Raw genomic sequence first — 26,000 nt, forward strand, 5'->3', positions numbered from 1 at the left:
AAGTGAAATGACACAGGGAATAAGTATTGAACACACTTTATTTAATACTTTGTAGAAAAGCCTTTGTTGGTGATTACAGCTTCTAGACGCCTCTTGTATGGAGAGACTAGTCGTCTGCATTGCTCAGGAGTGATTCTGGCCCATTCTTCCACACAAATGGTTTTTAAATCTTGAAGGTTCCTTGGACCTCTTTTATGAACTTTGATCTTCAGTTCTCTCCATAGATTTTCTATGGGATTTAGGTCAGGTGATTGACTGGGCCATTCAAGCAGCTTGATTTGCTTTCTTTGAAACCACTTCATTGCGTCCTTGACCTTGTGTTTGGGATCATTGTCTTGCTGAAATGTCCACCCTCTTTTCATTTTCAGCTTTCTGGTAGATGGCAGCAGATTTTTATCCAGAATGTCCTGGTACATTTCTCCATTCATCCTGCCTTCAATAAAATGAAGTCTGCCAGTACCCCTTGCTGAAAAGCAACCCCAAACCATGATGCTTCCACCCCCAAACTTAACTGTTGGTATGGTGTTCTTGGGGTGGTGGGCAGTGCCATTTCTTCTCCAAACATGGTGTGTAGAATGATTGCCAAAAAGTTCAATTTTGCTTTCATCTGACCATACTATAGTCTCCCAATAATCCACAGGCTTCTCCAAATGCTCTTTCGCCTCAACATTCTTTTTGTTCAGCAATGGAGTCTTGCGTGGTGAGCGTGCATGGATGCCATGGCGGTTCAGTGCATTGCTTATAGTTTTCTTTGAAACAACAGTACCTGCTGATGCAAGGTCTTCCTGAAGTTCTGCCAGAGTGGTTCTTGGCTCTTGGAGAACTCTACTTATCATTCTTTGGACTCCTCGGACAGAGATCTTATGTGGAGCACCTGATCGTGGCCGGTTTATGGTGAACTGATGCTCTTTCCTTTTACGGATAATGGCCCCCACAGTGCTCACAGGAACATTCAGCATTCTGGAAATGCGCTATAACCATTCCCATCAAAATGCTTTTCAACGATAAGATTATGAAGATCTACAGGGCGTTCTTTGCTTTTACCCATCATGAAGTCTTTCCTGTGTGCCTCCTAGGTAATGAGAAGCCTTTATAGACCATCAATTAGGACTAAAGCAGCTGATATCAATTAGTACTGATAGGGGGCAGGGTTTCTCTCTTAATACTGACAGATTTCAGGTGATCTCCTGGCTTTCCATGCCATTTTCACCTTGTTACCTTCATGTGTTCAATACTTATTCCCTGTGTCATTTCACGATATTTATTATGACTGAACTTGTATACTTAAATGTTGTGTCAATAGCCCACTTAGAAATCCCCTTACTGATAAAAATGCTGATGGGTCACATACTTATTTTCCCCGCTGAATGTCATTGTCATATGAGAGCGATACGAAAGTAAAGGTACCGCTAAATGAACCAGGCCCGGGCGCGATACTGAACAATCACCCTAGTCAAATGAACCAGGCTTTGGGGGTCAAACATGCTCAGGCGCAGTTCAGATTGCCTAGTGAGAGTACACCCTAAGACAGCCCGGAAAGAAGCAATTGCAGCCAAATGGCAGAGGGATTGTGGGATCAGATCTGTAGCTCAGCACACAGCCTCGAATCAGTTCTGCCTTGTTTGTTGAGAACTGTGGGCTGTCTCCGTGCATCACCGTATGCCTCTAGCATAGTTTGTCCGGCATTTACCGGTGACGGGGAAACAGCATGACATCTGGTGTATATGAAGACTATTCAGTCCTTTTTACTGATATACTTTTCTTACTGTTCTTTGATTGCACCTGATTGGTTTCTGATTGGATTCTGTTTCTCTTGCCGACAGTCCCACTCAGCATAGTCTCATGTCGCTTGGGTTTGACTGTTGAATGGTGTGTAAGTCTGGTGAAAAAAAACATTCTCTCATTATTCATTCACTCTCTTGCTATCCCATGTGCATATGACCTTTCTTTGTCGAAATATTTATTTCCTAAAAATATTGTTACTTACATGCATAAAAAGTACATAAAACTTATCCGAATGACTCCATGGGGTTAAGAAATTTCTGGGCTTATTTATCAAAAATCTAACTAGTGGTTATACAAACCTATAATAAAACTATAATAATAATTATGGTGAATTCTTGATAAATTTAAATCTCATGTATGTACTGTAAAGCTGCATTCCAAAATTACAATTTTATGAAAACTGCTATACAAATACATGTTTATTTGGTTTACTTTTCAACTAGCTAGAACATATGAGAACCTGTGAGATTATACGTTATTGTGGTGACGCTTGCTTTTTTCGAACAGTTTGGGACCTTTTGATGTAAATAAAGTAGTGATAATTTGTTATGTAAAAATGCTTAAAGGTACAGTTTGTAAGCTTTGTATTAAAATATCCAAAAACCACTAGGCCAATGTTATATATTTATTTCAGATGAGTACTTACAATATCTCAAATGTTTCCAACTGGATTTAAATCCTGAGAAAATCGCCATTCTAAACAGTGGAGCGGGGCCATCTAGTCACCTGTCAATGGCGACTAGTCCACGTTACCCTTTGTTACCGCCTTTACTGACGTAGCAACCGCGTGACACTGTCGTAGACAGATGCGGAAGTAGTTTGTGCCGTCGGTTTGTCTAGCATTATTGCAAATTATGTGGGTACGTTCAAATTAACTTTTACTATGATTGATTTGAACACTTAAAACTGCGCAGTGTTATCTGTCATGGTTCCACTATCATGTCATGTTTTATTCCTGTCTCGAGTGGAGCCATGGCATTGCCTGATGGTTTTATGTGGGAAAGACATAGTTCTTCCTCGTGTCTCGTCTTTGGCCCCGCCCCTCTCACTCCTCGTCAGCTTTCCCTGACGCTTAATCCCCAGCACCTGTTTCTTGTTATTATCCTGTGTTTGTTTGCCTATAAAGAGTCCTCATGTTTCGTTGTCCTGTGCACGTTCATTGTAAGCTGTACCTCGTTGTGTTGGAGAATATTCGTCCTCTAGTCTCGTCTTGCCTTGTTCCTGTTCCCTGTATTAGTAAGTGTTAGTTTAGTGTTTGTTTCCAGTGTTTGTTTTATAGTCTAGTTAGTCAGTGTTCTTGTCCTTGTTAATATTATTATTTATCCTGTTTTGTTTTCCCCCTTGTGGGTTTTTGTTTTGCCTTTCTGTCTTGTTATATATTTAATAAATACCTTTGTTACCCTTACCCCTACGTCTGAGCCTGCCTGCACTTGGGTTCTCCTGCCATGTCCTCCAAGAAGATTCATGACAGTTATCACACCACCGAATTGTACAATTACTGTAACATCTAGGACTAACAATTTATTTTAAACCTTACATTACTCGGGTCTAATTCATTATAATGAAATAAAATGATTTCATCAAACACAACATTTATAAAACTTTATTACTTTACCTCTTCCACTAACATGATTTCTCATACCCTTCTAATTGATGTATCAGTGGTACCATCAGCGGTGGAGTTGAACACAACATATCCCATCATTCCACGCTTCTTCATAGCATCTTCAAGCTACGCGATTGTTGTTGTTTTGATCATGCGCCCTTTAGCTGCGATTTCTACAAACTGTACCTTTAAGGTATTCCTTTAAGCATCTTAACGGAATAAAGTTATTTAAGCCACAAAAAATATTTTTGAGTATGCCTAAACATAAGAATTAGTATGTTTGAAATCGCCCCCTATACTCTAATTTATAATTCTATACATTGCTAAAACCAATATCATCCTAAAAGAGTAGGCTAAATGAAATGTGTGAGCATATCGCAATTGCTCTCTTTAACACAACAAATGTTCCCTTAAATATTGAATTATGCCAGGGAATGATTTCCTACACATCCATTCATTCTGATTCCAGAATTCAAAAACAAAATTTTGTTGTAAAACAGTTGACATTATGAAAATAAAACTAAAAGTTAATCCGTCTGTACATCACGTGAGCTTCACTTCAAGTGCCCTTCTCCATATAAAGGTGCTTTGTTCTCTGTAGAAAAGCTTTGTGACTGCAGAAGTATCGGCCTCACGTCCAGTAAAGTTCCTCACTAGAATCATATGCGGCTTGGCACATTATGAAAGAGATTAAAAGATCATAGCAGGAATCCAGAAGAATTACTGATATGTTTTATAATCTTCGTAACAGGTACACGGACTCCTTGGAGGAATGGTGTGAAATTCTTACACAGAGTGATAAGACGTACAAAATTTTTGTTATATTTAACTGCACTTGAAAGAATTCACTGTCAGTATAACAGTGGCCTGTATATTCACGAGTACCCTTTGGATTACAAATTGTATTTATTGTATGTGTACATTGTAAAGCTGTATTTTATATCACATATACAGCTGAAGTGACTCAAAATGCCCTGCCATGATTCTGTTGAAGGATGTTGCTATGTATTCTGGATTGTTTTTAGTCATAATTCATTTTTATGTCCCTATTTATTGCTCAGGTACTTCTTTTAGACATCTCCCCAAAGTAGAGTTTGAGTTATTTTTCACTTATATAGTACACATAGTGTGGATAAAGTTTAGAATTTGGTATATTTACTTATGTATAATAACCATAGCAATAAACAGTGTACACACAGACACAGACTGGAACCCATACGTCAAGGATTGTGTGTGTTTATACAGTCATGTCTCATATGTAGTGGAATTCTCCTTATCTTAGCCCTCATTGGCATGTCTTGTAAACACCTCCTTTGTCCCGGTCTCGAAAAAAAGGAGAAAAAGGTGTCTCTGTTTTTCAGACAAATTTATGAAAACATGTACCATCTAATCTCTTGATAAAAGCACACGCTCATTTCTCACACTGGTCTCTTTCGATGACGTATTTTACAGTTGGATATGAGATTATGTTGCAAGGCTTTGGCAGCTGGAGATGGTCAAAAGAATGCAATAACCTGCTTGAGCTGTAAGAAATATAGTTTCTTGTAATACTAGGACTAATAATGTTGGCATTATTGAACAATTATGAAGATTATGGAATGAGAATAGTAATTATGGAAATGAATGGCCAAAAACTTTCAAAAATATGTTATTATTGAACATTTTCAATGTAATGTAATGTGTTTTATTGGCCAGAATCATAAGATCTCACCATGATATGCTTTTTTTTACAGCATTGAAGGAGTTCACATATATTCTGATCGCCTACTTTTCTTATTAGGTCCAATTCAACGGCATAACAGTGTCTATGTATTTCCATGATAATTCCATTCACCCCGCTTGCACATAACACAGGATTACATGCACTAGAAGATCTAATCTTAATAATGCTTAAACTGATCTACATACCTCTTGTATTCAAAATATGAATAAAAGTCATGATGATGGCAGTGTGTTTGTAGAAAGCATAATGACCCTCCTAACGGCTCTTAAAAAACGCTGCGAAAGGTTATTTGGAACATTAAGCGAGAGAAACCAAGTTCTCTTCTCAAATGTAGCCACAAACCCCCTCGAAGGTGCCGTCTCCGTGGAAACTGCTCTTGTTCCCATTCTGAAAATTGTTAAATAATGTACTTGTGAATGGGGTCTAATTGCCGATTTAATAACCCACGGCTGTGTAGTTGAATCATGCAACGTAGTTGCTCATTTTAAATGTTTAATGATCTCTCTCATGCGACCTGCTCTGATCTGTATGCACTTACAGGCTCAGTGTGAACACGTTCTCATCGGTAGACTCAAGAAAATCAAACCAAAGCAATATAACATTAGTAAAAGGCCACTTTGGCTGTATATCAGCACAGCTGTGATTCAGCCTGGAGATAGCACAAGGTGCTCAAATGTGACCATACCACACACACACGCTTGTGTTTATGTTCAATGAACAATGGAAAGTAGAAAAAGAATAAAAAATATCCTTCTTGTGTTTGGAACCAATCTCTAACGCCCCTTTCGGGAAATGTCATTGCTTCAAGACACATCCAAGTCTCTGTTACTATTTCTAGATCATTGTTTTAGAACAAGCGATGATGAATTGGTCTGTATTTGCTTGATGTGTAATAGGAGCAGGAAGGTAGTTTTCACAAGCAAGCTTTCTCGTCACTTAAATTTGTGTTGGTTATTTGAAAAACGTGATGTTCTCTTTCATAGTTGACATATCAATTTTGGGAGAATCACAGACATATCTGGATTACTATGCATGTACAAAATGCATATGTGATGTTTTTGTCAGCATTTCTGTAAACAATGAGCCTGTGTGAGGTGATAGCTCCCAGATTGTTGCCATGGTGCATCTGGAAATCCTTGTATTAAAATGTATGGCACATACACAGAAAGCCAGAGCTCTCCCTATCCAATCTTTATTTTTCCTTTTCGGAGAAAATAAGAAATATTTGCGTGCACACACAAAACCGCCGTAACCAACTCAAAAGGATGTAGTATACATGCCAGATCACTATGTGCCCTGTAGTTCTGTCACAGAGATACATTAAAGAGTAAGTAGCATATGATCTTAAGGTCCTACTTTGGTTTATGGAGTGTCCAACAACAAGTTTATGTACATAAAAGGTGTAAAAACACAATTATGTCATAATTGTAATACTGCTAAAGGCAAGGAAGGAAGGAAGGAGACAGGAACCAGAAGACATTTAAACATTTAATCAAAATTATAACAAAAGTAAAAAGACAGCCGGCAGCCCCTCACGGACGACTGCCAGCGAACATGCCAAGTAAAACATACATACAACCATAAAACATGTTCCGGCCCGGTCCTCTCTCATCGACGGTCCGGTCGCTCGTTCTCTTAAATGCTTCCGATCTCCTACATGATACGAGACCGGTGCGCGCATCGAATCACGGTCTCGCCCTGCCTAGTCCACTACAATAATGATAGGTAATTATTCTAACCTTTCTTCTTGACTGACTATCAAATGATTCGTTCCGCGATTCATCCATCTAATCCCCTCAAATCCCCTAGCCTGGTGTCATGTGATTGGTCAGATGGTGTAGTCTGCTGTTATTGGTCAAACGCGTTTGTAACGAGCAATGCGGGAGGAGAGCCCTGAGGGAATGACCCGAGTGATGATAATGAGTGTCAGCTGTTTTGCACGGGTATCGAATCTCTTTGGAGGAGATCGGAAGCATTAAAGGACAAGCGACTGGAGTGTACGACAAGAGAGGACCAGGCCTAGATTTTATGTTATGTTTGTGTGGCGGCAGTCGACCGAGCGGGAGCTGGCGGCATTTTACTTTCGTTTTGTGGTTAATTAAAAGTTGTTGAACGTTCGCCAGTTCCTGCCTCCTTCTTCCCATTCCTTGAACTTGTTATAGCGTTCATCTTGTGTCGCAAATAGAACGCCTACCATCATTACTGGATTACGATTTACAGGTTATATATTATATACAGTGTATAGATAGAGCAGGTGGGGATTTTACCTTACCAGTTTGAGCCCTAGTTTGACGAAGAAACATCCAAAGACGATAGAAGATAATAGATAGACGATAATAGATTGAACACTTAAATTAGCAGAGTTCATAGCTGGATAAACAAACTGTAATACCCCAGAAATAATGGTACATGTTAACGTTAGCGTTATATGGATTAGCTAAACACAGACATAAGGTACACAAATATTTCTTGAAGTTCAAATAAAAATAAATATTCACACTTACAGATTGTGCTTTGGTCGAGCTAACAGGTCCAAATAAGGTTGGTATTTCCCCCTTTCAAGGAGAGTCTTTAACATATCCTGCAGTGAACGTGCCAAGATTATTTAAGCAATCTTAGGTGAAATGACACGCGCATAGTAAAACCCTGGGGTTATACTCCTTTCGTGTCATCTGAAAATTAATTCTAACCATTGTTTCCTCAGAAGTTCTTCCTTTGGTAGTTTAAATAAGACGCACTTAGTTTCACAACGTAGAACACAGGTTTTAGACAGCACACGCATCACGAACAAGCGACAGTGTTTTGGGGGAGGAGAGTGAAGTTTTCGCTGCAGTCCTAGTAAAACATAGCCGGGGACTATGTCTTGTGACGTTGATATGCGGCGGTACTAGTTAATGTATCGTTTGTGTGATTCAGAGTCGACTCCCTTTTTTACAAGCCAATAACTTTGTTATTTATTCACATTCGGGCTTACAACTTGGCAGACTGCTTACTTTCAAACACGACAACATATCACACTGGATGAAATTTAATTTTCATGATCTAATGCTAATTACTCTTTAATAACGGAGAAGAAGATTTGGAGCATGCGCAAAAACTTTGAATGGTGGAGTGATAACATCATCGTTTCAGAAAATATAAGGATCGGCTGTACACACGAAAACGCAAGGGTGGCGTTTTCAGATTTATTCACTCTGGTACCAGGTTTAATAAAGATTTCATGCTTCTAATCAGAGGATCCATCTGGATGAAACGCTAATACGATATAAAATCTTTACCTATACAGCTATGCGCTTCAACCTGTGACGGCTTCTTAGTCTATTTGCAGACTTTGATTTGCTTTTTGGTTAATTTGTTTAGTTGAGAGAAATCATGTCTTAGCACCATAATATTTTTATAAGGAGTTAAAGTGTAAATATCAGTTCAAGAACAATACTCCAGCAGTTTTTTCTGCTCAATTGGGACAGGTCACAGGCTCAATTCCTAAGGAACACACTGCTAAAAGAAGTGATATCTTAAATCCACTGTAAGTTGTTTTGGATAAAAGCGTCTGCCAAATGCAATAATATTGGAATTTGTTGAATATATTTACAATGTACAAAATTGCAAAAAAAAATGTACACCAAGAATATGATACAATCTTTATAGGTTTCTTGCATCCTCTACAATGCTGTCATGTGGCTTAGAAGAACAGGGTTGTACCCCACAAGTCATATAGTGTATATTTGCATTCACATTACATCTATGCATTTAGCAAATGCTATAAAAGAGAACAACCAGGGAACACATTATGTGTGTTCCCTGGGAATATAATCTTTGCATTGCTAGCACAATGATCTACCAACTGAGCTACAGGAACGACCATGTTTCTGTGTATGCGTGTATACAATATATATGTATGTATATTTAAATTAACTATTCCCTTAACTTTCTTTTATTCACAGAATACAAATTTTCACCTGAAACAAATAATAAGGGAGATTCAAAAACATCAGAAAGTCACATTTCAGGTCTCTTGTTTTATTTTCTGACAGCCTGCTCGGGCTGCCTGTCTCTCCATATCTCTCCCTCTCTCTTTCTCGCTATCTCAGGTTGGCGCTTATGGTCTGCTTTCTTTGCCTCTCCCCCCGCAGTCAGTGAGTGTGAAGATCATTGTGAAACGAAGACTCTAATCAGTCTCCATCACTCACTGCCAAAGAGAGCTGCGCTTTGTCAAACGGCACCTCCTCATCAGGGCTCGCCGTACTGTAGCTACCAAACGTCAGCTTCAACCGTTTTGTAATCCATCACTAGATGTCATGTTTCAAATCGGTTTCCCAGTCGCGTCCTTGGGATTCTACGGGTTCTTTGCCATCGAGTTAGGATTTACTTGGGTCATTTTAATCATACATCGGTCAAATTTTTTGAGGATTCAATTCTTTATGTGGATTCCTGCCTCAATACGTTCCCTTTTCTCTATGGCTTGAGTTTGAAAAAGTTCTGTTGAGGACTCAGGGAGGCAGCGTCTGTGGTTCTTTTGACCAGGGTAGCCCATATCGGACACAGATTTGAATGAAAATAGGACAACAAAACTTTATTGTGAAAGTGTTTGTTTAACATTGTCAAACAATCAAATCGTAATTCTGACAATATAAGTTATACAAGAAGACACAACGTATCAGTTTTTATGGATCGTGGGGGTATTTAATTTGCAAAGTAAATTGTAAATATATCATTGGTTATTGCTGTGTGTGTGAATGTTGTCGCATGCAGCCAGCAAGGGCAAATCAAATAAAAAGTTGTCTCTTCTGTTTGTCTTACTTTACACTATTTCATTTATTTCAGTCACCCGAATTATCATCATGCTAGGACAGGTATTTGGCTTACTTCAGTCATTATTAAGTTATAAGACTTTGATTAAACATCATTTGTTTGATATAAACCTCTAAAGTCATCATGAATTACTTAGATGGTTTTATCAAAAATGAACAGACCATGGAGTTCACGCTTGTAACAAAAATAGAAAAAGTTAATTATTTGGCAAAGCCTTTAACCTTGTCTGAGGAACACTGAAATCTATTGTAACAAATGACACAAACCAGACACTTTCAGGATCCGACCTTCATTTTGAAATTGATCAACCAGACAAGTAGAGCAATTGTAAAAGAAACAGCCAATAACACTGACAGGGTTTTTGGCTGAAATAAAACTGTTTCAACCATCAACAGATTCTGCAGGACTTTTGGCCTCTTTTGGAGAGCGTCTTAAAGAAACCAACTTATGAGGCCAACATAAGGTCACTTCAGAAGTAGGCTATAAGGCACTTAATGCAATATGAAAAGTTGTGAAAGGACATTTTAGTGTCTGATGAGACATTAGTTGAGTTCTTTGACCTGTAATACACCATCATTGCCTGCCCCCCATGCACAGTGATGCCAGCACCATGACCTGGGACTACATTTTAGCTGGCTGCCATGATGTGAATTGTGGGTTGAGAGAAAACTGTCCGATCTTCACAATGTCTGAGTTTAGGTTGATTGTATAGCAAGACATTGATCCAAATGACATAACAGAACTTGAAATGAATTAGAAATTACTTAAACTAAAGTCGCTTTGTATTATGGAATGGCAGAGAATTAAGGTCCTCCGACCCTATCCACTATAAACTAGCGTCTGTTTTCTCTTTCAGGTCAAGTACTATCAAGGTTGAGGAACAGTTTGATGAAAAACTAGTAAATTAGTATTAGTAAATTTTCGTCATGATAAGAACACTTCTGTTATGTGTCCCCCATACATGTGCTTCTGTGTAATTTTATAATTGATGACCTTAAGGCTATTTTTTCACACTGCCAAAGTGTTGTTTAAAAGCATTTCTGAAATAGCAACAGTTAAACTTTGGAAATTTGATTAAAATTTAAGAGTATGATGCATGTTTTCTGCCTAATGAATTGCTGGTTTCTCTGTCCTCACAGGAGCGTGTTGTAGTGGAAAATGAGCATTGGCTGGTGGTGGTGCCTTATTGGGCGACTTGGCCCTTTCAGACTCTGCTGTTGCCACGACGACATGTTTTGCGTCTCCCTGACCTCACCAGTCAAGAGAGAGAGAGTAAGAATCTGTTTGGTTTTTTACAGTATTTGTTTGTTTGTAAAACTGGTAAAGGTTATATGAAAGTTTTGTATTTCAACTGCCGATTGCTCCGTATGCATTTGAATAGCTCTCGCGGTAATTTAATGCGATAAGCCAAGCATTCTGCACAGCCTGCATTAAGTTAACAATGGTACCATGGTCTGTTTGAATATTTGATTGGCTGGAAGGTGTGCATTAAAACCGTTTAATGCACAGGAAGTTCCAGTAGGTTTGATCAACATTTGAATTAACTGATGAAAATAACTTTTTTACTGTCATTTTTTACTGTCTGATTAAAAATTGCAACCAATAACAGCTTTAACTGGGCAAATGACCTTGGTATAAGGGGAATAATCCACTTCGCGACAGGTGGTTTTTGGCTTCCATGTTGTGCATTAAAACCCTTTAATGCACAGCTAGCCATGAATAATAATCCCTTAAATTGAGTTTTGAATTTACAAACGTTTTCCTCACAGCCAACTGTATTTTTTATGTTAGAATCTTTTTCGGTCAAGATAAAAGAGCCAAAAGGGAGTACTTACATTTGGTTTGTTGCCTGTGTCTAACATTTCTGTCTAAACCATCAAAAGAACTGCAGTTATCTATCCCACAAGTCTGCGCTAGCGAACTGTCTTCTCAAAGCCCCACATCTCATCACATCACCCTTTCCTGCTCTGGATTTACACAACACAACACAACTACACACTCGTCACTTGTTATTAAAGTTTCCATGTCATTCCCACACAAGGTAAAGAAGAGGCTTTGGCAAAGAGGAGCTGTGACAACAGATAAATATTCCTCCAGATATGCGACTCACTCTCGTAGGCTTAGGTTGTGACAGTCTTAATCCACTATGTAAATAAAAGTCACTGAAATTATCCAGCAGGTCAGCCGTTGTCTTACAGAGCAGCGAAGAATCACGCTAGATCCCCTGAATGTAGAATATAAAGGCCATCACCTAGTCGACACGTTGACAGCTTTTATCTTCGTGGGTTGTTTTTGTTTCCATGATGAAGTTCTGCTGTGAACTGCAGTTCAAATAGATGATCGCCGGCGTTTTGAGGCATCTTTTTAAATCTATTTCTTTTTATACCTGTAACTATAAAGAAATAAAAAGCAATACGCAAAAAGTTAATTGCCACATAATGTTTAATTTTAATTATTATCCTAAACGACATAAAACACCTTTTAGAAAGAAAACAGATTTACGCTGACTATCATGAAATAAGTTGCTAAAAATCACAACAGAAAGAAAGGCAAAAAAAAAATATATAAGCAGAGAATAGTAAGATAGTTCTGCTGCACAATTTTTTTCATGTCACAATGCAATCTGGAAGTCATTTTGTAAGACGTTGGCACCCAGCATGTATTACAGCATAACGCTTTTTTAGTCTTTAGTTCTATAGAGTTGCTCAAACTTAGTAGGCTTACATCTACACGGTTACCAGTCAGTCACTGTTAAACATTCAACCTTCTAATGCTTCTCATAATTTGTACCAAGAACATTTTATGCTTATGATATACGTGCAAACTAATACTCAAACCATGCAGATGAAGAGCATGCATTATACACAAAAGCACGTCTCATCAGCTTTTGTTTAACATGGTAATTGAGAAATTGTTTCAAGTTCTCTCTAAACTGTGACGCTCTTTCAATGTTCCTGTCGAAGGGATTGCCTAAGGATCAGAGACTTTCAGCCTAGCATGTAATCTATTTTTTCGGCTGACAAACCAAACATTTCCCCCGATTAAGTGCCGGAGTCTTCGACCAAAAAGACTTAATTTGCCTGCACAGTATACTGAATGGATACTGATATTACAGTTTTGCATGTATACAGTGGCCTCAAAATGTATTTGGTCACCTATATCATTCGTCCAGATCTAATAATGTTCTTTCTTTTAAAGATAATAAAAGCTCAATAGTTTATAAAAATACAGCAGGTTTATAATATTAAATGGGTACTGTAGATGTGTATCTTATACATGAAGACTTAAAATATTAGGATACGCTCTGGTGGTCAAACATTTGTGAAACATGCACTGTGGTTACTGTGCCTGGACACCTGTGTGAACCTGTGAGAGAAAAATGAATTAATTTATGTAGATCTATTCACTTTGGTCACAAAAATGAAGTTAGTTTTGAAGTCATATGTCAACATCTATGGATCGTCTCTCATCCAATGCGATTCGAGGACTGGAACTAACTGACAAAATATCAAACATAATGACATTTTTTATGTAACTAAATTGTCCAAATATTGTGGTGCCGCTGTTTCGCCTACGTTATGACTACTTCAAATGTGTATAACTCATTCGTTAAGATTCTAGAGCCTTTTTAACAGGTTTGAACTTAGAGTCCATAAAAATGTACATACCCAAAAGCAACATCTTAGAAACGTTGTCTAGGTTTGAAAGACTCTTTAAATTTTGCTGCAAGAACTGTGTGTCTTTGGCTCAGGTGTTTCTCTATCAAAGTTTGTTTAATCCAAGTGCTTATTTTCACTGTCATTGCTTCTAAATTACCAAGGCAGCTGTTGTTTTGCTAGGAAAAAACAGCTTTTATTCACCAGCATGTCTTGAAGTCATGAATCACTTCTGGGGGACAAATGTGATTTACTGAGTGACGGGGTCAAATGTTAGCTTCTTTCTGAAACGATACATTTTGTCATTTTATTTAGCGAGGGGGACGCAAACCATTCATCTTCGCTTCGGTAGGTCTGTGTGTGATTCTTGTTTTGTATGGCAGCAAAACAAAATGAATGCACCTTCTGGCCATGAAACTCCACGGCTGAAGTGTGTGGTTCATGTAATGAAACCAGGCTGGCTAAAACCCAAGCAATATTGGAGGAAAATTGAAGTCAATTCTGCCCAGTTCCTAGTTTTTTTATTTGTACTTTTTTCTCTCCCCACAGGTCTGGCGTCCATAATGAAAAGGCTCCTGACGAAATATGACAACCTCTTCGAGGTCTCTTTCCCCTATTCAATGGGATGGCATGGTAAGAGAACGCATTTAGATCGCGGGGGGAGGTGTTGTCATTTGTCTTCTTTCCATGGAGAACAATAAAAAATCGACTCCGCTCAGTTCAGTGTTGCATATGTCATCGGGGCCATGTGGTTCAAGAAGGGATATCAAAAATTGGACGTGAGCAAACGCTGTAGATGTATTAAGCTCTGTGATGACTAAAATGCTTTAATTATGTTTGCTATGAATGGGAAATGCTGTTAAATTATTTATGGGCAAAATTTAACTGGACCATCATTCTTAAAGATGAGTGGTTGACCTGCATTGATCTGTAACTAAGCAATGTGTTTATATGTGTCTGTATTTTGTTTCTGTAAACAAGTAATTCATAATAAGTAGCTTTGTTTGGGTGTATTTCTTTTATATGACTCGAAAAGATGTCAAAGCATTAAGCTTTGTTACAGTATATATATATATATTAGTGGTGGGCTTATCGCGCGATAAAAAAAATGTCGCCGTTAATCTATTCTCAAAGTTGAGTTGGGAGCTGGGTCTATACTACGCAAGCTATGATGACTTTCTCCTTGATATTTTAGCGCGGATGTATACCAGCTTAACTGCACTGTACGGGGCGAGAACAAGATTTTTCAACTCGCGTGATTCGCATCATTCGCGGAAGCAGAAGCCGCCTCATCATCTCATAACCAGGGCTTCATTCGCGCGATTTGCGCCGCAAGTAGGTCTATTGGCTATTTGCATTAACATATAAATCACTCGCGCTTGACGCGACATTCGCGTTTGCTCTTAACACAACATAACGTTACTGTGAAATTACCGCATCAAACGTGACGTGCTAACATGGATGCAGCTATGAAGCCTCCGGGTTTGCTTCAGGGAATATTAATTTTTAAGAAGCTTCCCAATGGAAACATCGACAAGACTAAGGTTGTTTGCACCTTGTGCAATGCGGAATTGGTTTAAAAAAAACACTTTCTCTCAACAGGTAGTGGTCTAGCTTTAGTTGAAACCAGTAACTTTGTATTGAGATCTAATGTATTATGGCTCCTGTATGACATATCGCTTGTTGCTCCCTCACTCTTTGTAAGTCGCTTTGGATAAATGCGTCTGCTAAATGACTAAATGTAAATGTATTGCGGAAGTAAACACAAGTTCATCTTATTGAACATAATTTAATTTTCATCACCAATTATCATAGTAGAACAGCTTTCTCAAGCAGTTTGTGATGCATTTTGGAAACAGGAGATGAGCCCCTGGTCTAATGCGCCACCTGGCTTAAGAAACCCGTTCTCAAAGACTTGCTTTTAGTCATTATTTGGGTAGCACACATATTCTGAATGCCTTCGGCAGAATTCAAATGAGCCATTTTAATCTAGATTAATCTAGATTAATTTTGGAATTAATCTAGATTAATCTAGATTAAAAAAATTAATCTATGCCCACCACTAATATATATATATATACTGTATATACATACAGACCAGGACACTGACTTATCACCATATTCCCCAAGATTCTTCAAAACATATCATTTCACAGCAACTTGGTCATGTCCAAAATAACTATGCCATTGCCATGGTAGGTGTCAAAAACATGTAAAAGGCCAAAGAAACAGCATGCGTAATATTGTATACATGGAACAGCATATATAGTCACACTGCAAACCAGATTTTTTTGTCAATTACCTATATACCGTAATAAATCTGAATAGAATTTATGAATACAATAAAATATCTTAATATTATATAAAACAACATATTCAATATGCGTGACTATAATGCAGGATCCATCATGCCTCAAACCCTCACTCTGCAGCAGGGGTTAGTGGTAAAGAATCAATTCATACCTCCAGACGAAATGATTGACACTTTATTCTGTGCCAAAGCCCCCGGGTGCCCTCTTTAGTGCTTCAGCCGAGGGAGGACACCGCACAGAGACGGATTTAATCTCAAATCTTGTTATGGCTCCTGCCAGCCGCTGCACACCCAGATGATTCTCATAGTCCACGAATAGCAGCTCTAGTGTCAGGCCGAAAATCTGACAACTGTCTCCTGTAAACCCGCAATTTCTGATCCATTGGAATGCATGTTCCAGATATGAGCACTCCCTGCGTATCTAAATATGCGTACTGCCGATCTACACTATATGCAAACACAGTGGGTCAAATGACAAGGATGGTCCAATGATAAATATTCAGGAAATATCAGGCAATATCTAGATGATCTACCCCATAAATCCATCAGATGCATGCATTAGAAAAGCTGTAAAGGGCGGTGAACCGTGGATGATTTTTAAGTGTAAATACTGTACAGAATCATAAAAGTTGTTTCTTCATATGCACTTGAGTTGTTCATACTGCAGTGCATACTTTGGTCGTAGATATTTGGAAGCAGCCTCAGTCAGTATCTGTCTTTATCAAACACCAATGGGGTAGCTTAATAAGGCATATTTTCCTTTTTTTCTTTTGCTCATGTGCGTGTTTTTTTAAGCGTACTTAATGCTCACAATGTTCATTATTTCTTGATGATATAATGACTCGAAGCCCTGCTGAATTGATTACATCACCAATGTCCCCGGCTGCTGTTTGTGCATCAGCATTGAAACCATCCATCATGTAAATGATTCATTCACTTCATTTGTCTTCCATTTGCCAGGCAGTTAAGCGCTCACGCGCTAAAAACGTCCCCACTACAATTAGCGATGTGCGAATGAAAGGGGACGGAAGACATAAAGAGGTTCTGCTACCATCAGTGTTTGTAAACAGTTTTGTAAAGAGAGCTCATGCAAAAGAGAATATTAGAAGCGTGTTTATAAAGGTGCTGATCGATAATGTTTTACTGGGTAGGAAAAAATGAACTTGATTACTTTAAAATGACATGAGTTTGTTTATCGAAAATCTGTTCATATTTAAAGAACCTCTGCACAGCTGGAATCTTAAGACAACCATTATGTTACCGATTATTTGGTGTGAAGGCAAACATACTTATTTTTTTAGTTATCCTTGCAGCGTTTTTGCTCTAACGGTGCACAAAACTTAACACTCAAACCTTTAAAAGATAGGATTCAAAGTGCAAGTTCTTGAAAACTTTAACGGTTTCAGCAGCAACCAAATAAACCTTATGTGGCCGAAAACGTAACTTTCGGTAACCTCCGCAAAGAATTAATAACTGCTGAGTAGTTTTGATTTAATTAAATACAATTAATATACAATAAAATACAAATGTCAGCAAAACGTCTGTATGCAAACGTCTGTATGTCGTCTGTATGCAAAAAGTCTTAATTTTGCTGTTTATCGTACATTTTTGTTGTGTAAATGTACATTCATGTCGTTTCTACACCGGAAACAGCGCGATGCGTCCTGACAAAAGACACTAAAACGCATTAGAACCCATTCAAATTTTACATTTTATCAATGATGCGTGGTGGAACAGAGAATTCCTTTAGAACAAGGGATAAATGTTCAAACACAAAAATCCTTTTATATTCTGCAGATTCCATTTTTATGTAGGTTATTAATATTTTATATTTGGTTTCATTTTATTTTATTTTGTATTTAACATTGTTTTCCATTTTCGATGTCTCCTTATTTGAGGTAAACTTTTTAATTCTGTCTAATTAATGAACAAACCCAGCTCAACAAAGAGCCATTTTAAAAAGAAAATTCATCCTGAGCTTTATAGTATACAATGCAGCAACATAATACTACACATTCAGATTGTGGTCTTCTTTTGTATAACTTTTTTATACAAAATGCAAAAAGCAGTCAGAGATTGACGGTAAATGCGAGTATCATGCATGGTTTCAGTATTGGGCCAATTTGTTTTGAGTTGACTAGGCTTGACTCTTACCCTTATCTATAGCGAAGAGCAGTAAAAAGCAGCTCTTTTCTCTTTTATTGTACTTTATGTCTGTGCAGGTTTTCATTCATTCAGGCCATTGTAGAGTGTCTCTGTGAACTTATTGAAAAGCATCTGGATATCATTTATCTGAAAGGATAAACCATGTCCAGATGGTTTAGACAAAATTCAACCAGACGTTTCAAAATGTAGGTGTTACATCACTAAAAAATAGATATTTCTAGTCATGCTGTTCTTCATGCTGTGGTATGTCCCATACTTTTTTAATTAAAGCGATCAAACAGAAAAAATGTAATGTCTAAATGTGTCTCACCTTGAAAAGATAATGCGTGTATTGTAAAATGCACCAAAACAGTATTACTCAGTGTTGGGTTAGCTATTGGAGCAAACAAAGTTTTAAACTTGGGATTTCTCCTCAAAATGTGATGTTTCTGTTATTACTTTTCTGAATGACCGGACGTAGGATTTTTGCATGGTTGATAATGAAACACTCTAGCAACCACTCAGAACTCCTTTGCTATTGCACAGCAATGACCTGGCAACCACCCAAACACCCTAACACCATTTAGACACACCCCGGCGACCGGCAAGCATACCCTTGTGCTTGCATAGCATCAACAGCCAGTCTGAAAACCTTAACCACATAATAATTCCCTGGCTCAGTTCCAGAAAACTTGGCACCATGGCAGCGACTGTGGGCAAACATTCATATTTCCTTAAAATACGCCCCAGTTTTATTTAATACTTTTGATTTTACCACTGTCAGCTCTTTTTTATTTTATAAAATGGCAAGTGAGGGATCATTAAGACCCTTTGACAGTGTTGTCAGTGGATTTATGAGTGGAAAAAGGTCGCTTGACGCTGGACTTGAGCTTTCGGTCCGCCATTCTTTGCCAGAATTATGCAGCAGTGGGGACAGACCTCCGTATGGCTGTCATGTCCAATATCAACACCTGAAAACTGCCCGCTCTCACAGCCAATGAGTCCCGCTGCAGAAACCTTAGTCAGCACAGCCCATGGCCCAGAGAGCATTATAAAATTAGATTTATAACTGAATGAATAAACCCTTCCCAGTTTTAAATTATTCAGTCATGTATCACACAGTACTCGCCTTAGCTTATTATTTATGTGTGCTGAATTATGGGTACACAGAGAAGATGATCAATTTCTTGGTGATTGGGTCGTTTGTGCCATACTTGTTGTTTTTGTTTACAATGCCCAAGAATATTTCAATCTTTTTAGGTTGCACTTTTGTGTGATGGTCCGTATTTCAAATATGTCTCATAATGGCACTTTGTGCAACGCTTTACAATCATTTGAGAAACTTAAAGAGAGATTTATAAACCCCAATCAGGCATTGAATGTGAATGAATATTGTTTGTTCAAGTATTTATGAACATTAACGCGTATTTTTTAATATCTATCATGTAAATAACTGGTCCTGAATGTGACGAATAGAGCCCTAATGTTTGCAAATGGTTCCTTAATGCTTTTCAGAATTGATCTTCTAACATTGTATACTCTGTACGCAAAACAAACAGGCAGCTATTTCACAATTACTTTAAACATTACCCAGTTGTTTAATATACTGCTCATTTCTAAGAGTGTTGATGATCATAATGGTAGTATAATGATTAGTTAATTGTACTTATTGATCATCTTTTGGTTTGCGTTCATTAAGTTCCAAATAAAGAAAGATGAGTTGAAGTACCTTTCATGTGATTATTTTAGGAATTATTAAAGAGGAGGTAACAGACGTATGTCAATCTCATATTAATCTTAAGTACCTATAGAATAGTACTGCATGCTTCGTATCTTCGAAGAGAATTTTGTCTGATCAAATTGATAAAAGACAGATACAGCTGTACGTATTTCCGAAATAATGGCTAGCCCCTGACAATACATCATCGTATTATTCCTGCCTGTTGATTCACTTGTGTTGTTAACATAATGCACATATGCACCAATTGCCAACAAAACAGACATTTGACGCAGTTTAACTTACCACGTGCAGTTCATGTCGCGCAGGTTTTAGTGCTGAGACCGCAACATCTATCAGTTTTTAAACTATCTCCAAATCTAGCGTTATATCCACCGTTTATATAACATTCCTCACTTTACCAGTAAGCAAACAAACACAAGTGAACTTCAGTACACCGAACGAAACGCATTGATTGGCGTTGCTCTTCCTCCCGCTCTTGCTGGTTGACGTGCGGGCATGCTCTTTCTCTCGCTATTGCTGGTTGACCTGTGGGAACATTTCATATTTGAAAACTTTTTGAATCCAATGGGTTTGGTTTGTATGGAAGCAAATAAGAGACATAATGTTTTGAAATTTAACAGTCTATGAATACTTGATTTTGAATTATTTTACTTCTGGATTTATTTGTTTCGAATTTACCTCTATGAAATTTAAATATGAAAATTCTTGATTTCCAATTTAAAAACCTGAATTTAATGCTCACAAATTCAGATACAAAAAAAAACAACTTACAGAATTTCAGATAAAATACATTCAGATTGATCAAATTTGATTGCTCTTATTCAGATCTCAAATTTCAAGTTAATACTTTTCAAAGAAAACATATGTCTAATTCGACTGCTCAAATTCAGATCGAAAAATTAAATGAAAAAGTTAAATATTCACATGGTAACATCCGGGCTACCCAGGATAGGAAAAACAGTTGAGCCCAGAGCCCGTCTGCAATTGAACCGAACCAGTGAACCGAACCAATGAACCGAACCGACGTCGAAATATAATAATAATAATAGTTCCAAAAAATAATTAGCAACAACATACTTTTGTTCTGAGTTCTTGAGTCTGATTGTACATAAACAGCAAACTTACCGGAGCGCCTTCGTTTTCCCTAGAAGTCATCTTCTTTACAGGTTTAATATCCGTGCCTTGGCCTCTTCTTGGATCATGACAGACAGTCAGGTTGCCATGCTCTGATAGGCCGCCCGACGTCGGTTCATTGGTTCGGTTCATTGGTTCGGTTCATTGGTTCGGTTCAATTGCAGACGGGCTCTGGGCTCAACTGTTTTTCCTATCCTGGGTAGCTCGGATGTTACCATGTGAATATTTAACTTGAATTTTTCGATGTGAATTTGAGCAGTCGAATTAGACATATCTTTTCTTTGAAAAGTATTGTAACAAACACAACTTTTTTCAGAAGGGTTTAATTACTATCACGGGAAACGTTTGACCAAATTGTTGCCTTTTACTTGTTGGTCTTACAATAATATCAAACATCAACAAGGTTATTGACATTTAAATACCCAAACCAACATAGTCCCATGAATGAAAGTTCTTCAATTGAAACGTTGGATGTAGCTTCCAGTAAATAAATCCACAGGCAAGTAAAAGGAAAGGAAAAAATAATCAAAGTACTCATCAGTAGGTCGTCTCAGTCCTTTTCTGATGAGATATGGAACGCAGGTAACAAAAATCCAAATGAAGACAAAAATAGTTCCAATGTCCCCAAAGGTGAAAATGTAGAATCCACTGGGTTACGGCCATTCAAAACCAAGTTATTCCCCAGCTCATGATCCTCAGAAGTGCGCCAATTGATCCAGAGCTGATGCTCCCCAAAACATGCCACCTCACCAAACAAGAAGACCCTTCCCCCCAAAATGGCCGCCTTACCCCTCTTATGGGCAGGCCTGATATAATAAAAGTCCTTGGCAGCCCACAAAAGTCTTCATATTTTATTCAAGAATTTTCATATTTAAATTTCATAGAGGTAAATTCGAGACAAATATATTCAGATACATGTTTTCCAAATTTAAATAATTCAAAATCAAGTATTCATAGGCTGTTAAATTTCAAAACATTACGTCTCTTATTTGCTTCCATAGGTTTGAGCACAGATATACTACGTGATACATCTATCTCGTTTTTGACAAGTTGAAATCTGTCATTAAATTTCCAACTGTTTGAAATAATTACACCTTAAACTTGCACTTGATACAGACCCTTCTAGTAAATTGTTGCTATATTTATTTAAGCTTTAACTTTCCTTAAAGAAAGCGTCACATATTATAGAACACATAGTTCCACCCATGGATGCTGATTGGTCAATGCATGTCAGTGACCACATCTTCCATCAGAAGAACAGTGCTGAATAAATCTTAGACACGACAACACTCTGAATTGATTTTTACCATGTTGATGTATATGATAAGTAAATGTATGTGGTCTTGGTGGACTGCACCTGCTCACACTGCGGACAGCAGGTATGATGCACTACTGTGAAAATAGATGCATATCATATCTTGCATAGAGATGGGGCCAAGACCAGATTATGCGATACACAAGGCAGAGTTATTTACATGTTATAGGGGAGGAAGCAAGCAAGCTCATTGGCTGCAAAAGTATTTCAAAGATAGGAATGATAGAACACTTATTTTTTATTAACAAGCTGCACGATAACAGGCTAAATTAGATTTTGGAGTCTGCTAGTTTTGACCTTAATTGAAGTCAGATGTAATGTGAGATAAGAATGAAGGGAGCCACATGAGACCAGCGAAGAGTGAGACAGTACATCATCTCTCCTCCCATTCCGTCATATTTAAGAATCCTGTTTAATGAAATCGTCATGCTGTCTGGTTTTATTCTCCAGCTCAGTGATTTCTCACACCTCCCTGTACCTCCTATTTATTTTCACTGTTAGAACAAAATCTGAAATACAAAATAAAACATATTTATAAAAAAAAGAACATCACTTACACATTTCAGTCTGTCTCTGAAGAACATCTTCATGATTGTTCTATTGATATCATTCCGGTGCTTGAAAATCAGGCTGATAATTATGAGCAGTCATCTGTCAAATCCCGCTCACACTCTTTGACAAAAGAACTGAGTGTAGTTGAGCTTTCAATTATTTTAATAGCCGTAATGGAGCCCATAAAATCAGCAGAGCCAGTCCATTTAACAATTGCAGTGCAAAGCAGTAGAAGTTTTGAAAGATGGACTTTAACTATCTTTACAGCAGGAAGAACAAAGAGAGTTGAAGATGTGTGAGTTTAGCTGTTATAATGACCGTGACCGGCGGGTGGACATTTGGGAGTGTTTATTGCTAGAATGGGGGGAATTGATTTTTCTGTCCCTATCAGTTGTAATGTTGCTTTTAAAGGTTTGCTTTTGAAGCTAATTCAAAGGAACAATTTAAGGTTGTAGATGAATGTCTTTGTTTAGGGCAAATAAATCGTATTCTCACAGATTTGGCTCTAAATGCTGGTAAGCACTTAGACTGAGAACGTCTTGGTTACGTCTGTAACTTCAGTTCTCTGATGGAACGAGATGCTGTGTCGAGAACGACAGATGGGGTTCGCCCTTGAGAACTGTCAACTCTGAGTACTATAGAAAAGGCCAATGAAATTTGGCGAATGAAATTTGCATGCCGGTCTCCCCCTCCGGATGTCCGGTATAAAAGGAAGCCTAGCGTGCAGCATTCATTTCGCGTTCCCTCCATCAGGGAACTGAGGTTACAGACGTAACCAAGACGTTCCCTTTCTGTCGGTCTCTCGACGTTGTGTTGAGAACGACAGATGGGGTTTCCTATGGAAAACTCCACAACGCTGTATCGCGTCACAATCTCTAGCGAAGCGACGGTAACAGGCCTGGGCGTATCATCTCGAAGCTTTCGCAAAACTGTAACCGTCCAGTGTGGTGGTCGGGGGGTTCCAGAGCTTTCTTGGAGAAAGATGGGTAGAGCCCTGACCAGTAACCTTTCACGGACGGAGGCCTTAGCTCTCTACTGGCGAGAGGCCTTCCGGCTCGGGTTTACACCGGGTAAGCGCAACTTCCTTAATTAGGGATGCGCTGCAGAGGCCACCTCCTACCCGTGGGGAGGAATATGGTAGACATAGGTATGGTCTCGTCCTTGGAGGAGAACGCATGAAACGTGCAGGCTGAGTAGTTAACCGCGAGGTGGAGGTCCACCTGGGGAAGATCATGGGTTACCAGGAGTGGTAACCATTTCATGAGGATACATTGGACGGAACAGCCCACGGAGGGGGTGTTACAAACGTCGGGTAGCACTAGGTCCGGTTAGAGCTATCTGTGATAGTTCATATGGTGAACCCCATGTGGAGTAAGCCCTCACTGCCAATGGGCATGGGAGATTCTGAGATCGATATGCCGTCGTAACGGCATCCACGACCCAGTGCGCCAACCTCTGCTTGGAGACAGCCTTCCTCTTCTGCTGTCCTCCAACACAGACCAGGAGCTGGTCAGAGCTTCTGAGCTCTGCGTGCGGTCCAGGTGGAGGCGCTGTGATCGGACTGGACACAACACGGATGGGGAGCGCCTGCAAGTTCACCACTTGGCCCCGGAAGGGAGTAGTGGGAACTTTTGGGCACGCATCCGGGCCTGGGTCTCAAGATAACGTGAGAGTTTCCAGGGCCGAATTCAAGGCAATCCGGGGACACAGAGAATGCTTGGAGATCCCCTACCCTCTTGAAGGAAGCGAGCGCCATCAGGAGGGCCATCTTTCTCGTCAGGAGAGGAAGATCGGAACCTCCGAGGGCCCCAGGACCACTTTAGGGTCCCAAGAGGGGATTCCGCCCTCTCGCGCCCCTTAGGGACCTGGTGACCAGGTCGTGTTGCCCCAGAAACCTTCCATCAACTGAGTCGTGATGAGTGGCGATAGCACCTACAAACACATTCAGTGTGGAGGGGAGATGTTAGTCTCCAGTCTCTTAAGAAGGACAACACGATCCCTCGGAGCTCGACTCTGAAGCCAGTGTTGGAGCGGTCTCATGTGCATCAACCCGAGGGGTATTACCCCTGCGAGGACGCCATGTGTCCCAGGAGCCTTTGAACTGTTTCAGGGGGACCGCTGCTTGCCTGAAGTGTTCCAGGAAGTTCAACACCGACTGGGCGCGTACTGCGGACATTCGCTTCAAAATGGTGACAGAGTTGAGTTCCATACCGAGAAAGAGGATGCTCTGCACTGGGGAGAGCTTGCCCTTCTCTCGGTTGACCTGTAGTCCCAATCGATCTAGGTGGCGGAGCACAAGGTCCCGTTGTGTACATAACAGATCTCGCGAGTGTGCCAAGATAAGCCAGTCGTTGAGATACCCGCACACCTTCCTCCCCTCAGGGAGATAAGGCGGCTTCCACAATCTTCGTGAAGACCGTGGGGACAGGGTCAGACCAAAAGGGAGAACAGGTCGATTGCCACGAAACCAATCCTGACACCTGATGGATGTCGGGATGCGCCTCTGCCGGATTATCCTGAACGGCAGCTTGTGAAGGTGCTTTGTTCAGGGTACGCACACCTATGGGGCGCGACCCGCCGTCTTTCATGGGAATAATGAAGTGCGGGCTGTAACCCACTGAACATTTTGGTTTTGAGGGACGAACTCGATGCCTGTTGACATCTACCCGAAGTACGGAGGCGTCCCTGCCTCTGACAGAAGGAGAACAGAAAAATTCTGTGAGTAAGTGGGCGCCAGGCCCTAAAAAGTCAGAGGCAGGGACGCCTCCGTACTTTGGGTAGAGGTCACCACTCTTCTGGCGAAACAGGCATCGAGCTCGTCCCTCAAACCAAAATGTTCAGGGGTTTACAGCCCGCACTTCAGTATTCCCATGAAAGACGGCGGGTCGCGCCCCAAGACGGCGGGTCGCGTCCCTGCCTCTGTCAGAGGCAGGGACGACTCCCGTACCGACCGATCAGAGCTGGGGCTGCGAAGGTCGGGTCCGATGTTGTTCTCCCTGGGGTCTTTCCGTCAGTTGTACTTCTTGCGAGAAGGTTGCTGACAGGGGTGGAGGTTGCCCCCTCGACCTCCGCCTGTGGGGGCACAGGAACCGGAGAAGATGTCGAAGGGGTCCTGGGCTTCCGGGAAGCAGACGTCACAGGAGATCTCGGAGGCCTCTAGGCAGCCGAGTTGCGGCGAGGTAAAATTTGGCTAAATGCCACTATCTGCTTCTTCACCGTC

The 26,000-nt window shown here is 39.6% G+C and overlaps 1 protein-coding gene across 2 annotated transcripts in view; it reads left to right on the forward strand.

The window, feature by feature from the left end:
• galt (galactose-1-phosphate uridylyltransferase) overlaps positions 1-26,000 on the forward strand; it is a 96,376-nt gene that overhangs the window by 45,762 nt on the left and 24,614 nt on the right. For both annotated transcript variants that reach the window (XM_056736250.1, XM_056736249.1), the window contains exons 8-9: positions 11,066-11,198; positions 14,132-14,215. In XM_056736250.1, the coding sequence (XP_056592228.1) occupies positions 11,066-11,198; positions 14,132-14,215 (217 nt within the window). The remainder of the gene's footprint in view (positions 1-11,065; positions 11,199-14,131; positions 14,216-26,000) is intronic.

Source organism: Triplophysa dalaica, chromosome 22 (assembly GCF_015846415.1).
Source record: "Triplophysa dalaica isolate WHDGS20190420 chromosome 22, ASM1584641v1, whole genome shotgun sequence".
NCBI lineage: Eukaryota > Metazoa > Chordata > Actinopteri > Cypriniformes > Nemacheilidae > Triplophysa > Triplophysa dalaica.